This window comes from Trichechus manatus, unplaced genomic scaffold (genome assembly GCF_000243295.1).
Source record: "Trichechus manatus latirostris isolate Lorelei unplaced genomic scaffold, TriManLat1.0 scaffold00074, whole genome shotgun sequence".
NCBI lineage: Eukaryota > Metazoa > Chordata > Mammalia > Sirenia > Trichechidae > Trichechus > Trichechus manatus.
The window spans coordinates 8,408,240-8,421,101 of NW_004444010.1; the positions used below are offsets into that span (position 1 = coordinate 8,408,240).

Consider the following 12,862-nt stretch of genomic DNA (forward strand, 5'->3'; position numbering starts at 1 on the left):
GTGGGCCCCTTGAAGGTCCAGACTCCTTTCTAGATGGCAGTATCTACTCTCCTTATGAAGGTATAGATGCTACTGGGTGGGGAACCAGAAGGAACAAGATTTATAAGATAGGAAAATGCAGCTAAAGATATTTCAGAAATTTATTCTATTATACACATTTCTGGGGAAAAAATATTGATTTGTAAGGTTTAAGTGTGGCATAGTCCAGCATTTTGTATTTTTCTCTTCTGGCCACATCATTCACTACCCAGTTATCCAGAGTGGTTCTACCATTTGATGCTTTACTTAGTATTTCACTAACACTTATATTTGCCTAGTGCTTTAATTTTGGCTTCTCAAATGTTGATTTTGAGTATGAATACAGAAAGTTTATTTTTAAGTAGAAATCTAACTCTTCAAAGGGAATAATTGAAGAAATGGAGTTAGATTCCTTCCATAGACCTGATAGGGAAAAGCACTCGGCTGCTAACTGAAAGGTTGGCAGTTCGAACCCACCCAGTGGCGCTGTGGGAGAAAAGTCCTGGTAATCTGCTCCCATAAAGATTACAGCTTAGGAAACCCTATAGGGCAGTTCTACTCTGTCTTACAGGGTTGCTATGAGTTGGAATCGACTCAGTAGCATCCAACAACAACAAATTATTGGCACCCAATGACAATAAATCAATTCAATGGCACCTAACAACTAACCAGCAAAACTAGCTTTTGATTCACCTACTTTCATAAAAATATTCAATGGCGGCAGTATTTATCATGTACTGAAATTGTTGTGTTTGTGTGGTTTTTTTTTTTTTTCAGTTCTGCCACATAAGCCTGAGAACATTTCTTGCATCTTCTACTATAGGTGCAATTTAACTTGCACTTGGAGTCCAGAAAAGGAAGCCAATGACACATGGTACACAGTTAAGAGAACTTAGTAAGTATGGGAAGCTTGTGTGCTATCAGTAGGGGTAAAGAGAGGAGGCAAGAAGCTCCTAGTTCGTCATAATTCAAGTCACTTATGAAGTAAAACACTTTCTCATTGATACCTTCTGGGTGACCTTTATGCTGCATCTGGTGGCTGGGGTGACATCTTGGTTATTTAAAGCCATACTGAAAGGATCTGCAGTCACAGAGGGAGGGAAGATACAGCCACATGGTGACCTGCTCTTAGGATTGCCTGATTGGCTTAGTGACCAGTTATAAGCACAGCAGAAAATCTGTTTACTTACTATATTCAGCTATACTCCTTCTCTTTTCAGAATGTGTTATAGCACAATTCATTCTTCACAGATCCAGATATAGTAAGGAAGATGAACTCAGCACCAAGAAGCAAGATTAACTCAGCCTGTCACTAATTTGCTATGTAACCCTTGTCAAACAGTATTCTCATAGGACAGTGGTTTCCAAATTTTTCACGTTTTCAAAGATCCCTTATTATTCTAATTTATTAACAATTCTGGCCAAAAGCTAGATGTCTTAGTGAGTTTGTGCAGGATTTTTTTAAATTCTGAAAATAACTCATGAAACCAATTACTTCCTTCATGCTTCCCAAGGAATAAGGGGGTCCATGTCAGGGGCCATAGTAAGTTGATCTTTAAGTCTTTTTCTGTTTAAAAAAGAGAATCTATGGTTCCAACATTTTTGTTTTTGTTTTTTTTTAATACGGTATCTTTATATATACTCTGTTTTTGTTTTCCCATCATTATCATCATCCCATTGCTGTCGAGTCAATTCCAACTCATAGTGACCCTATAGGACAGTGTAGAACTGCCCCATAGGGTTTCCAAGGAGCAGCCAGTGGATTTCAGCTGCTGACCTTTTGGTTAGCAGCTGCACTTTTAACCGCTTTACTCCTCATAAATTGTTAACTGGTGTTGTAAGGGTGTACTGTATGTATCATAGCAGAAGAAAGGGAGAGGCAAACAATATTCTTAAAAGCACTGATATGTCACTGAGTATCTGTGTCAAAGAGATGCTTTAAAACAAGGATTGGCAAACTTTTTCTGTGAAGGGCTAGGTAGTAAACATTTTAGGCTTCTCAATCCGTATAGTTTCTGTCACTACACACCACCACTGTTGTAGCACAAAAACTGCTATCGACAATATATAAATGAATGGGTGTGACTGTATCCCAATAAAACTTTACTTATAGACACTGAAATTTGAATTTCATATAATTTTAACATGCCACAAAATATTCTCCTTTTTTATCTTTTTCAACCATTTAACAATGTAAAAACTCTTCTCAGCTTGTGGGCCATACAAAAACAGGAGGTGGCCATATCTGGCCTGTAGGTTATAGTTTGCTGACCCCTGCTTTAGAAATTAAGAATAACACATGGTCCAAATGACTTATCTTTTCATAAATGTGTTAGTTCTAGGCCTGATGTTGAATAAGAAGTAGCGGTAGAATGAAACTTTGGAAACCTTAATTGGTTCACTGCTATTTTTCTGTTTTCTCCTTTATCTCTCTCTATGGTTTGTCATTATAGTCACCAGCTGGACATGTAGAATACCCTAGAACCATTATACCCAGCTCCCTTTGATGGCCCCAGGCCTGCCTAAACTTCCAGTACTCCTACACAGGCTTGTATTTGTGTGAGTTTATCACCTAGAATATCTCTTCCAGGTAGAATGATAGGATTTCCCTGTGGATAGTCAACCCTGAGAGCTTATTAGGGTGGGTCAGTGTTATGAACAAAAACCTACTAACGCTTAAGACAACAGGAATTCATATTACCTTGGGGAAGAAGAGGAATATTTGGAGTTGCCTTCATGGAGGGGGTGGCTTTTCAGCTGAGACTTAAAGGAGATCTACAGTTATGGGGAAGGGGAGAAAGGATGTATCTCAAGGTTACAGCTGGGCAAACACAAAAATGTTCAACTATAGTAATAGTAATAACAATAATAATATCTCATATCTCACATTTATTAACTACTTACTACATGCCTGCGATTTTTAAAGTGCTCTGCGTGTGTTAGTTCATTTAACCCTCATGACAATCCTGTGTTATAGGCATATTACTGTCTCCATTTTACAGATGCAGAAAATAAGGCAGAGAGAGTAAGATATTTGCCCAAGGCAAAGGATTAATAAGGGGCAAAGCCAGGATTCAAATTTGATTGGCTTCCAGAGCCTATGCTTGAAACCACTGTACACTACCCAGGGGGCCATTTTTGCACTGCCAGTAACCATAGAAAACCTTTGAGGTCCTTTTTAGTTTCAAGATTCCATGATTCCATGTGTCCAAGCTCCGTTCCCTCTGCCTGCTACAGCAAACACTGACACACTGCATGGGGGGCGCCTTACCTGTTCTTACCCCTTTTGTCTCATCCACCATCCCCAGGGCCATGTGGACTATAGCTCTATACCTATTCATCTGATTCTCACCAATATGTGCACTTGCTTTCATTAAGCACAGCTCAACAGCATTTAAATATTTATTTATTTAGGAAAATAGATTTAATACATTTTCTAAAAATAATAATATATGCTAATGGTAAAAAATTCAACCTGAAATATTATAAAGAATATAAAAACTCACCCAAATTCCACCACCAAAGATAACAGCTTTGATGAAGACATTTTGATGAAGACATTTCCAGACCATATCTCTATGCAGGTTAGTTGTTGTTAGCTGCTGGCGAGTTGCTTCCAACTCATAAACCTTATGCACAACAGAACGAAACACTGTCCAGTTCTGCACCATCCTCACAATCATTGTTATGCTTGAGCCCGTTGTTGCAGCCACCATGTCAGTCCATCGCGTTGAGGGTCTTCCTCTTTTTCATTGACCCTCTACTTTACCAAGCATGATGTCCTTCTCCAGGGACGGATCCCTTCTGATAACATGCCCAAAGTATGTGAGACGAAGTCGCACCATTCTTGCTTCTAAGGAGCATTCTGGCTGTACTTCTTCCAAGACAGATTTGTTTGTTCTTCTGGAAGTCCATGGAATATTCAGTATTCTTCACCAACACCATAATTCAAAGGCATCAATTCTTCTTCAGTCTTCATTATTCACTGTCTACCTTTCACATCCATATGAAACGATTGAAAACACCATGGCTTGGGTCAGGCGCACCTTAGTCCTTAAAGTGACATCTTTGATTTTTAAAACTTTAAAGAGGTTTTTTGCAGCAGATTTGCCCAATGCACTGCATCATTTGATTTTTTTGACTGCTGCTTTCATGGGCATTGATTGTGGATCCAAGTACAATGAAATCCTTGACAACTTCAATCTTTTCTCTGTTTATGATGATGTTGCTTATTGGTCCACTTGTGAGGATTTTGTTTCTTTATGTTGAGGTGTAATCCATACTGAAGGCTGTGGTCTATGATCTTCATCAGTAAATGTTCAAGTCCTCTTCGCTTTCAGCAAGCAAGGTTGTGTCATCTGCGTATCGTAGGTTGTTAATGAGTCTTCTTCCAATCCTGATGCCATATTCGTCTTTGTATAGTTCAGCTTCTTAGATTATTTGCTCAGCATACAGATTGAATAAGTACGGTGAAAGGATACAACCCTGATGCACACCTTTCCTGACTTTAAACCACGTAGTATCCCCTTGTTCTGTTCAAAAGACTGCCTTCTGGTCTATGTACAGGTTCCTTATGAGCACGATTAAGTGTTCTGGAGTTCCCATTCTTTGCAATATTATCCATAATTTGTTATGATCCACATAGTAGAATGCCTTTGCATAGTCAATAAAACACAGGTAAACATCTTTCTGGTATTCCCAGCTTTCAGCCATTATCCGTCTGACATCAGCAGTTATATCCCTTATCTCTATGCATAGTTACAGAAATACCTACTTAAGTTTATATAAATGTGACTGTTCTGTAGATGATATGGATCTTGCTTCTTTCTCCAACAAAAGAGTATGGGCATCTTTTCATTTCAATAAATATAGATGTATTAAAAAATCATCATTTTAAATTCTATTTATGTCTGTACCATAATTATTTAATGAATTCTCTTTTTTTTTTCTTTTAAGAATAAAGTCTCAAGGCTAGACTCTGGGATTCTCTGGGGTCTGTTAATTATTTCTTGCCAATAGGGAATACATTGTTAGTGTAACTTTTGATAGGCTTACTGGAGGCTTCATGGCTCATAACATCTCAGACTGGCTGGAAGCCAGAAACTTTTATCCCTCCTTGGAGGTGAGGAAGGAATTTGGAGATAGAGCCCCAGATCCTGAACTGTCCAGTTCTCAGAGAAACCCAGAGTGTAGCTAACAAATAACATGCTTAACATATTAAGTATGGCTGTGTTTCCAAACTGCTGTACAAAACTCATGTTGAATCACTTTTTTCTTCAAAGCCTATACGGAAGTGAAAATGATACTTGTAAAAGTGAAAATCGTGCTTCGTGTTCTTTTTTCTATCCAAACGTAACAAACCCAGATATTTGCACCATTGAAGTGGAAGCTCAAAATACAGATGGTATAGTTAAATCCAGTATGACACAATGGAATTTAGATAACATAGGTAAGTATTATTTGATACCTTTATACAATATTTTATTAAAAGATACTCTTTTTTACAAAACAGGTGTCTGTGGACTGAAAAGTAGAATCAAAGCTTAGAGATATGGTGGGTGTGTGTGTGTTATGGATATACAGAAGGTATTTTCTTATTGAAGAAGAAGGAAGGAAATAAGGAAAGAAGAAAGGAATGAAGGGAAGGGAAGACAAGGTATATTGATCAAATGAGAAACAAGAGACGTCTTGCTAATCCCTGACTTGTGTATAAGTTTTTGTGTGGACATATGTTTTCAGTTTTCTTAGGTATATAGGTGTATACCTAGAAGTAAAATTACTGGGTCATATGGTAACTCTATGTTTAACTTCCTGAGGAACAGCCAAACTTTTCCAAAGTGGTCACACTATTTTATATTCCCACCAGCAAAGTATGCGAGTTCTAGTTTTTCATGTCTTCACCAATACTTGTTATTGTCATCTTTTTTTATTATAGCCATCCTAATAGGTGTGAAGTGAAAACTCATTGTGGTTTGCATTTGCATTTCCCTAGTGACTAGTGATAGCAAACATCTTTTCGTGTGTTTATTGGCCTTTTGTATATCTTATATGAATAAATGTTTATTCAAATCCTTTGCACATTTTAAAATTGGGTTATTTGTCTTTTTATTGTTGAACTTTAAGAGTTGTTTATGTGCTATGTATAAAGATATGTGACTTGTAAATATTTTCTCTTTTTCTGTGGTTTGTTCACTTTCTTGACAGTGTCCTTTGAAGCACAAAAAATTTTAATTTTGATGAAGTCCAATGATTTCCTCCTCTTTCCTGCCTTCTTGGCATAGAATCTGATCTAATTAGTAAAAGGCTACTTTGCAGAAAAATTGCAGGAATGTGTCTTCATTGGGCATTCCTTTTTTTGTACTTCCCTCCTAATGTCATCTGCATATGGTGGATTACAAACAATGCACTGTCATTTCATAGCTAGGCTTTTTCTTTACTTTTTTCGTTCAGTTTTGTGTGACCTTATTAAGACTTCTCATCTTTTTGGAAATATGAGAACTATATGTTTTTTATTTTCAGTGAAAACCGAACCACCTGAGATATACTGTGTGAAACCAGCTCTGGGTGTCAAACGAATGGTTCAAATAAAATGGAGAAGGCCTAGGTTGGCACCTATTTCATCTGTTTTAAAATACACGCTTCAATTCAGGACAGTAAATAGTGCCAAGTGGGTAAGTTATGTCATTATAATATTTCCATTAGGGGGCTCAAGGAAGAGAATCATTGACAAATTTTGTTGACCTGGAGTCATAGTCTTCACTTGCTGCATTGATAGTAGAAGACAGACAGTAGTGAACACTTTTCTTTTCAGTTTCCCATTTGGGTCTTCTAGATTGGAAAAAATGTTCTATTGTAGACATTTTGCGTTCTGAGCACAGAAACATTAATGAGTGAAAAAAAAATATTTTTGCACTCTTCCCTAGTTTTTGTCTAACTACTTTGGCCTGCTGGGGATTCTATGGCATAGTCCTTTCCTTTTTAATTTTTGAAACTTTTATAAAATTATGAAATATAACATAAAAAAGTGACAAAACATAAATGTTAAGTTTAACAAATTGTTAGTAAGCCAATGCTCACGTAACAATCACAAAAAGGCCAAGAGTAGAATATTGCCAGCACCCTGAAACCCCTGCATACCCCTTCTTTATTACAACTCCCTCCTCCCCCTAGAGCTAACTATTATCCTGATTTTCATGGTAATCATATCTTTACTTTTTATTATGGTTTTACCATTTAAGCATGTATCCCTGAACAGTAGTTTGAGACTTCATATAAATTGAATCCATGTATTTTGTGTGTATTTGGCTTCTTTCTCTCAATATTGTCTTTTTAAGATTCATTCGTGTTCTGAAGGAATCTGAAAGCATTATGCTGAGTAAATTTAGCCAGTCACAAAAGGACAAATATTGTATAAGACCACTATTATAAGAATTGAAGAAATGGTTTAAACACAGAATAAAACATTCTTTGATGGTTACGAGGGTGGGGAGGGAGGGAGAGGGATATTCACTAACTAGACAGTAGACAAGAATTATCTTAGGTTAAGGGAAGGACAGCACACACTACAGAGGAAGTCAGCACAACTGGACTAAACCAAAGCTAAGAAGTTTCCTGAATACAGCCAAACACTTCGAAAGCTAGAGTAGCAGGGGCGGGGGTCTGGGGACCATGCTTTAAGGGGACATCTAGGTCAATTGGCATAACAAAGTTTATTAAGAAAATGTTCTGCATCCTACTTTGGTGAGTGGTGTCTGGGGTCTTAAAAGCTAGCGAGTAGCCATCTAAGATGCATCAATTGGTCCCAACCACCTGGAGTAAAGGAGAATGAAGAACACCAAAGACACAAGGAAAGTATTAGCCCAAGAGACAGAAAGAGCCACATAAACAAGAAACTGCATCAGCCTGAGACCAGAAGAACTAGATGGTACCTGGCTACCACCAATGACCACTCTAACAGGGAGCACAACAGAGAGCCCCTGATGGAGCAGGGGAAAAATGGGGTGCAGAACTCAAGTTCTAGTAAGAAGACCAGACTTAATGGTCTGAGACTGGAGGATCCCCAGAAAGCATGGCCCCCAGACTCTGTCAACCCAGAACTAAAGCCATTCTTGAGGCCAACTCTTCAGAGAAAGATTAGACTGGACTATGGGACATAAAATGATACTCGTGAAGACTGTGCTTCTTAGATCAAGTAGATACATGAGACTAAATGGGCAGCTCCTGTCCGGAGGTGAGATGAGAAGGCAGAGAGGGTCAGGAGTTGGTTGAATGGACACGGGAAATCAGGGGTAGAAAGGAGAAGTATGCTTTCACTGTATAGGAAGAGCAATTAGGGTCACATAACAAAGTACGTATAAATTTTTGTATGAGAGACTAACTTGAATTGTAAACTTTCACTTAAAGTACAACAACAACAACAAAAAGATTCGTTCATGTTATATAATGCTGGGAGTCCCTGTTACTTGCTCAGGTACAGTGCTCAGTTGCTAACTGAAAGGTTGGAGTTTCAAATCCAACCAGAGGCACCTCAGAAGAAAGACCTGGCAATCTCCTTCCAAAAAATCAGCCATTGAAAACCCTATGGTGGACAGTTTTACTCTGACACACATGGGGTCAGAATCAACTTGATGGCAACTGGTTTATATAATGCTGTAGTTTATACATTTTCATTATGAAAATAACATAATATGCCATTGTATGAACACAATGGAATCATGGCTTTAATTTGCATTTCCCTAATTTTCACTGAGGTTGCACACTTTTTCATGTATTTTTTGTCCATTTGCATTTTTTCCTTATGAAGGACTAATTTAAGTATTTTACTCATTTTTCTATTGGGTTGTCTGTCTAATTTTTAAATTGACATGTAGGAGTTCGTTATATATCCTGGTTATGAGTCTTTTATTTGTTATGTGTATAGCTAACGTCTTCCACTGTGTGCCTTGCCTTTTTACTCTCTTAATGTTGATTTTTAATAAACAGAACTTAATTTTAATACTGCCAAATTTTATCAATTTTTTTCTTTATGATTCATGCCTTTTGTGTCTTAAAAAATATTTTCTTTCTTGAAAGTCATGAAGACATTCTCCTATTTCCATCAGTGCAGCTTGAAATTATATCAACTTTTTTTGTTGTTTTTTGCAACCACCTTACACTATTGGTTCTAATTGAGCTTGTAGCCAATTAAATTTTCAAAAATCTCCCCCACCCCCACAGTGTCGCAACTATCTTATAATTTGTATATTATTTTTTAACCAAGTAATAAGTCTAGGCATTTTATTTATTTCTATTGAATGTCTTCATGTTGGTCTTATCCATCATTCCAGCCTACTTAGAATGTTTCTGCTGTCACCCAAAACTTACAGTTACCTTTCCAGCTTTTCAGTATCTTCAGATTTGATAATACTTACTTCTATACCTTTATATAATTATTAATAAAAATGTTAACTACCTCAGAGCCCCGTGGTAAACCAGTAGAGACTATCCAGAGATATCAACCTTTTCACCGTGCCTTCTTTGTGTGTGGTCATTTATTCAGGCTTCTGTGAGTGTGCCTATTTTTATCTTGTCCACGAGGCTATCGTGAGACTTTCCTTCACTGAACCGCATAGACACTATGTCTATTGCATCCTCTCCTAGTCTAGAACTCTTCCAGAAAAGAAATTTTGTTAAGTTTCACTCTTTCTGTGTTCAAAGAAATGATTTTGGCCACTCCTCTTTGCAGCTTCCTTTTTGAGACAGCTCTGGAATCATTTTCCCAGAACCTGACGACATGTGACATCAGACTCACTGATTTGTAGTCTCTGTAACCCAGAAGGGAACCCCTAAACATGACAGTCCCTGGCACAGCACAAGCTAAAGCTCAAAGAGCTCGTCTTCTTTCACACCATGCTTCATGGTCTCAGTAAACCTAGGGACTTCTGAAGTGGTCTACGGACTAGCAACCCTTGATTCCTTGATTCCTTCCAGTTGTCTGGGTCCTGAGTCACTGCAGCTGCTAGAATAGAATTCAAAGCGCATTATTAAACAAGAAAAACAAACCAGAATCTATGTCCTTCTGGAAAAATTACTAGGCCATGTACAACACTAAGTGAAGCCAGCAGGTATGAACCACCCCAAGTCTCTGCATCCTCTACCCCTACCTCTTTGACAAACTCAGCTATATCTGCATTCATCCTTGCCTCCTTCCTTTAAATTCCTGAGTTGAGATGTCCCTTCTCTTCTCCTAGAGGATGTGGGAAGGAAGGTGAAATGTGCAGTATCCTCTCTCTCCGTTCATCTTTCAAACACAAGCAAGTCTCCTCAGTTCTAAACCCAACTAGACCCAACCCAACCTTCTATCAATGGTTTCCATTATCTATGGAATAAGATCCAAATCATTAACTCCCTAGGACCTGGCCCCTTACTCACTCCTTCCACCTCATCTTTCATCATGCCCTTGATTTTCTAGTAATTCTGAATTGCTCATTTCCCTTGCATCATGTCATTTCCTTATTCTGTGCCTCCACCTAGAACATCCTTAATTTTGTACTTCTCCTGCTCCAAACCTTGCTAAATCTATTCATCTTTCAGAACTCAGGTTTGACATATTTCCTTCTGAGAGCCTGAGCCTTCCTTCTGTGCATGCTGTCTCATGGCAGTCAACCATTAACACAGTCATTTAAACTTGCCTGTCTCCACATTAGACTGTAAGCTTCTCAAAGACAGGGACCTTAGTTTTCACCTTTGCTTTCCCATTGCCTGGCACATGCCTGTGCTCGATAAATGTTTGTTTCACTGAATTAAACCTTATAAAGCTATCTTAAAATTCCAACATGTCCATATATCAAGACCCATATTTGCATGATGTTGTATGGTTTACAAAGGGTTTTTTTAATACCCCAAACTATTTAATCTTTGCATATCTTTAAACAGGCATTGCTGTCCTTATTTTTTACAGATTAAGAAATTGAGATTTAGAGAGCATAAATGACCTGTTCAAGATCACAAGGTTTGTAAGTTGCAGACCTGAGCCAAGCTTTTCTGACTGCAAGTCCATTTGTCAATGTGACTAAACTTCTGCAACCTCCAAGCCACCTTCCTGTAGCCCTAGTCCAAAGGGTTTCCACCTTATATAATGGAACCATGTGTCTTCCCTACAAAGGGATCTCAAGATTTTTTTGAGAGTTTGAGTTAGGCTTTGCATCAAAACTTGTAACTCTTTTCTTAAGACCAAACACTTTGGGTGAGCTAGGATTTGGCACAAAGTGTAGATTGTTGAAAACAAACCAGATAAAGCTAATTAGTGTTTGGGTGGGATTCCATTGCATATGTTGAGTTGGGGAAGTTTCAGATCTAAGGCCGTACATGAAGTATTAGTTGATCCTGGGTGCTGTGAAGGCCAAAAGACACTAGCCTGGACAAAAAGCCAAGTTAAAGGAGCCTTACAGGAGCCCTGGCGGCACAATGGTTAAGTGCTCAGCTGCTAACTGAAAGGTCAGCAGTTTGAACCCACCAGCTGCTCTGCAGGAGAAAGATGTAGAAGCCTGCTTCTGTAAAGATTACAGCCTTGGAAACTGTATGGGACAGTTCTACTCTGTCCCCAGAGGGTTGCTATGAGTTGGAATTGACTCAATGACAACTGGTTTCATTCTGATTTAGAGGCACATTGTTTAAAATAATGAGCAGCTTTTTGTTTCCTCCAGGGTTGGGACTGGTAAGGAAAAGCTTAAATGTTTACATTGGTCAGAGCTTTCTGAGCATGACCATGAGGAGATCCACCAGACAGGCCAAGCATGTGCTGAGAGTACCAGCAAAGCATTAGAAACATTAGAAACGTTTTTTAAAGAATGTGATTTTTTTTTAAAAAAAGCATACCAAGTAAAATAAAAATTTATTAGATTTCCTGAGATTTATTTTATGGATTAGTATTGTTTTTATTTTGAATTACACATGGAGGTCACCATGTGGTTGGGCCTTTCCTAGAGGTCTTAATCCTGTGCCAGCTGGACCCTTTAAGGGTAACTTGGGAAGGATGCTTCCGTAGAAATGATGGATTGTCCCTCATTATGCTCCCCACAACCCTTGTCTGCTGCCCCAGCATCTCCAGGGGCTGTTTGGAAGAGGGCGCTCAGGGAGCCTGGGGTTCAACAGCAAATCTGCTATCACCAGTGGATCCTACCTCCTTCTCTGAGTCTATCTCACTAGACTTGGAGACCAGACTTGTCCTTCTGCAGCTGGGATGCTCAGCCTTCTTCCAAAGACATGCCTCCTCCTTTTGCCCAATTTCCTTTAGGCCCAGGACTTGTAATTATGTAGTAAGTTTCATCACTGTATATACACATAGTATCAGGACTTCCTTCTCTTGCAAGTTTCCATGAGACTATGCATGCAGTATGTATATTAATAAAATGGACATGCCTATTAGTGCAGTTTATTTTATTAATCAATTTACTTTGTTTATATAAACCAACAGCCAAAACTGTATATTGCAGCAACTATGACCATGCTTAGACAGGAATGGTTGAATTTTTAGTTTTTCTTGGAGGGCTTGGTCTGGAAGGGACTTTGGAGATTATCTATGCAACATGCTCATTTTACTGCTGAGTAAACTGAGGTCTAGAGAGAAGTGGTGTATTTGCCATCCCCATCCTTAAGAGAGTGTCAAAGTGAATTTATACATCTGGGCTGCTGAGTCATTTAGCAGCTTAAGTGATCACCCAAAGACCAACAGTTGGAAATGGAAGACTTGGGTAAAGGTACGGAGCCTAGAAGTGAGGACATGTATTCTGATGCTAGTTCTGCCAGTAACAAATGCCTAGGTTGTCTGTGGACACTTAACTCTTTTGGATTTCATCTATGACAT

General features: G+C 38.5%; 1 protein-coding gene across 1 annotated transcript in view; it reads left to right on the forward strand.

Moving 5' to 3' along the window:
- Positions 1-12,862, forward strand: part of IL31RA (interleukin 31 receptor A) — a 66,918-nt gene that overhangs the window by 4,595 nt on the left and 49,461 nt on the right. Inside the window, exons 2-4 of the mRNA XM_004380476.3 lie at positions 796-913; positions 5,301-5,467; positions 6,538-6,689. Coding sequence (XP_004380533.1) covers positions 796-913; positions 5,301-5,467; positions 6,538-6,689 — 437 coding nt within the window. The remainder of the gene's footprint in view (positions 1-795; positions 914-5,300; positions 5,468-6,537; positions 6,690-12,862) is intronic.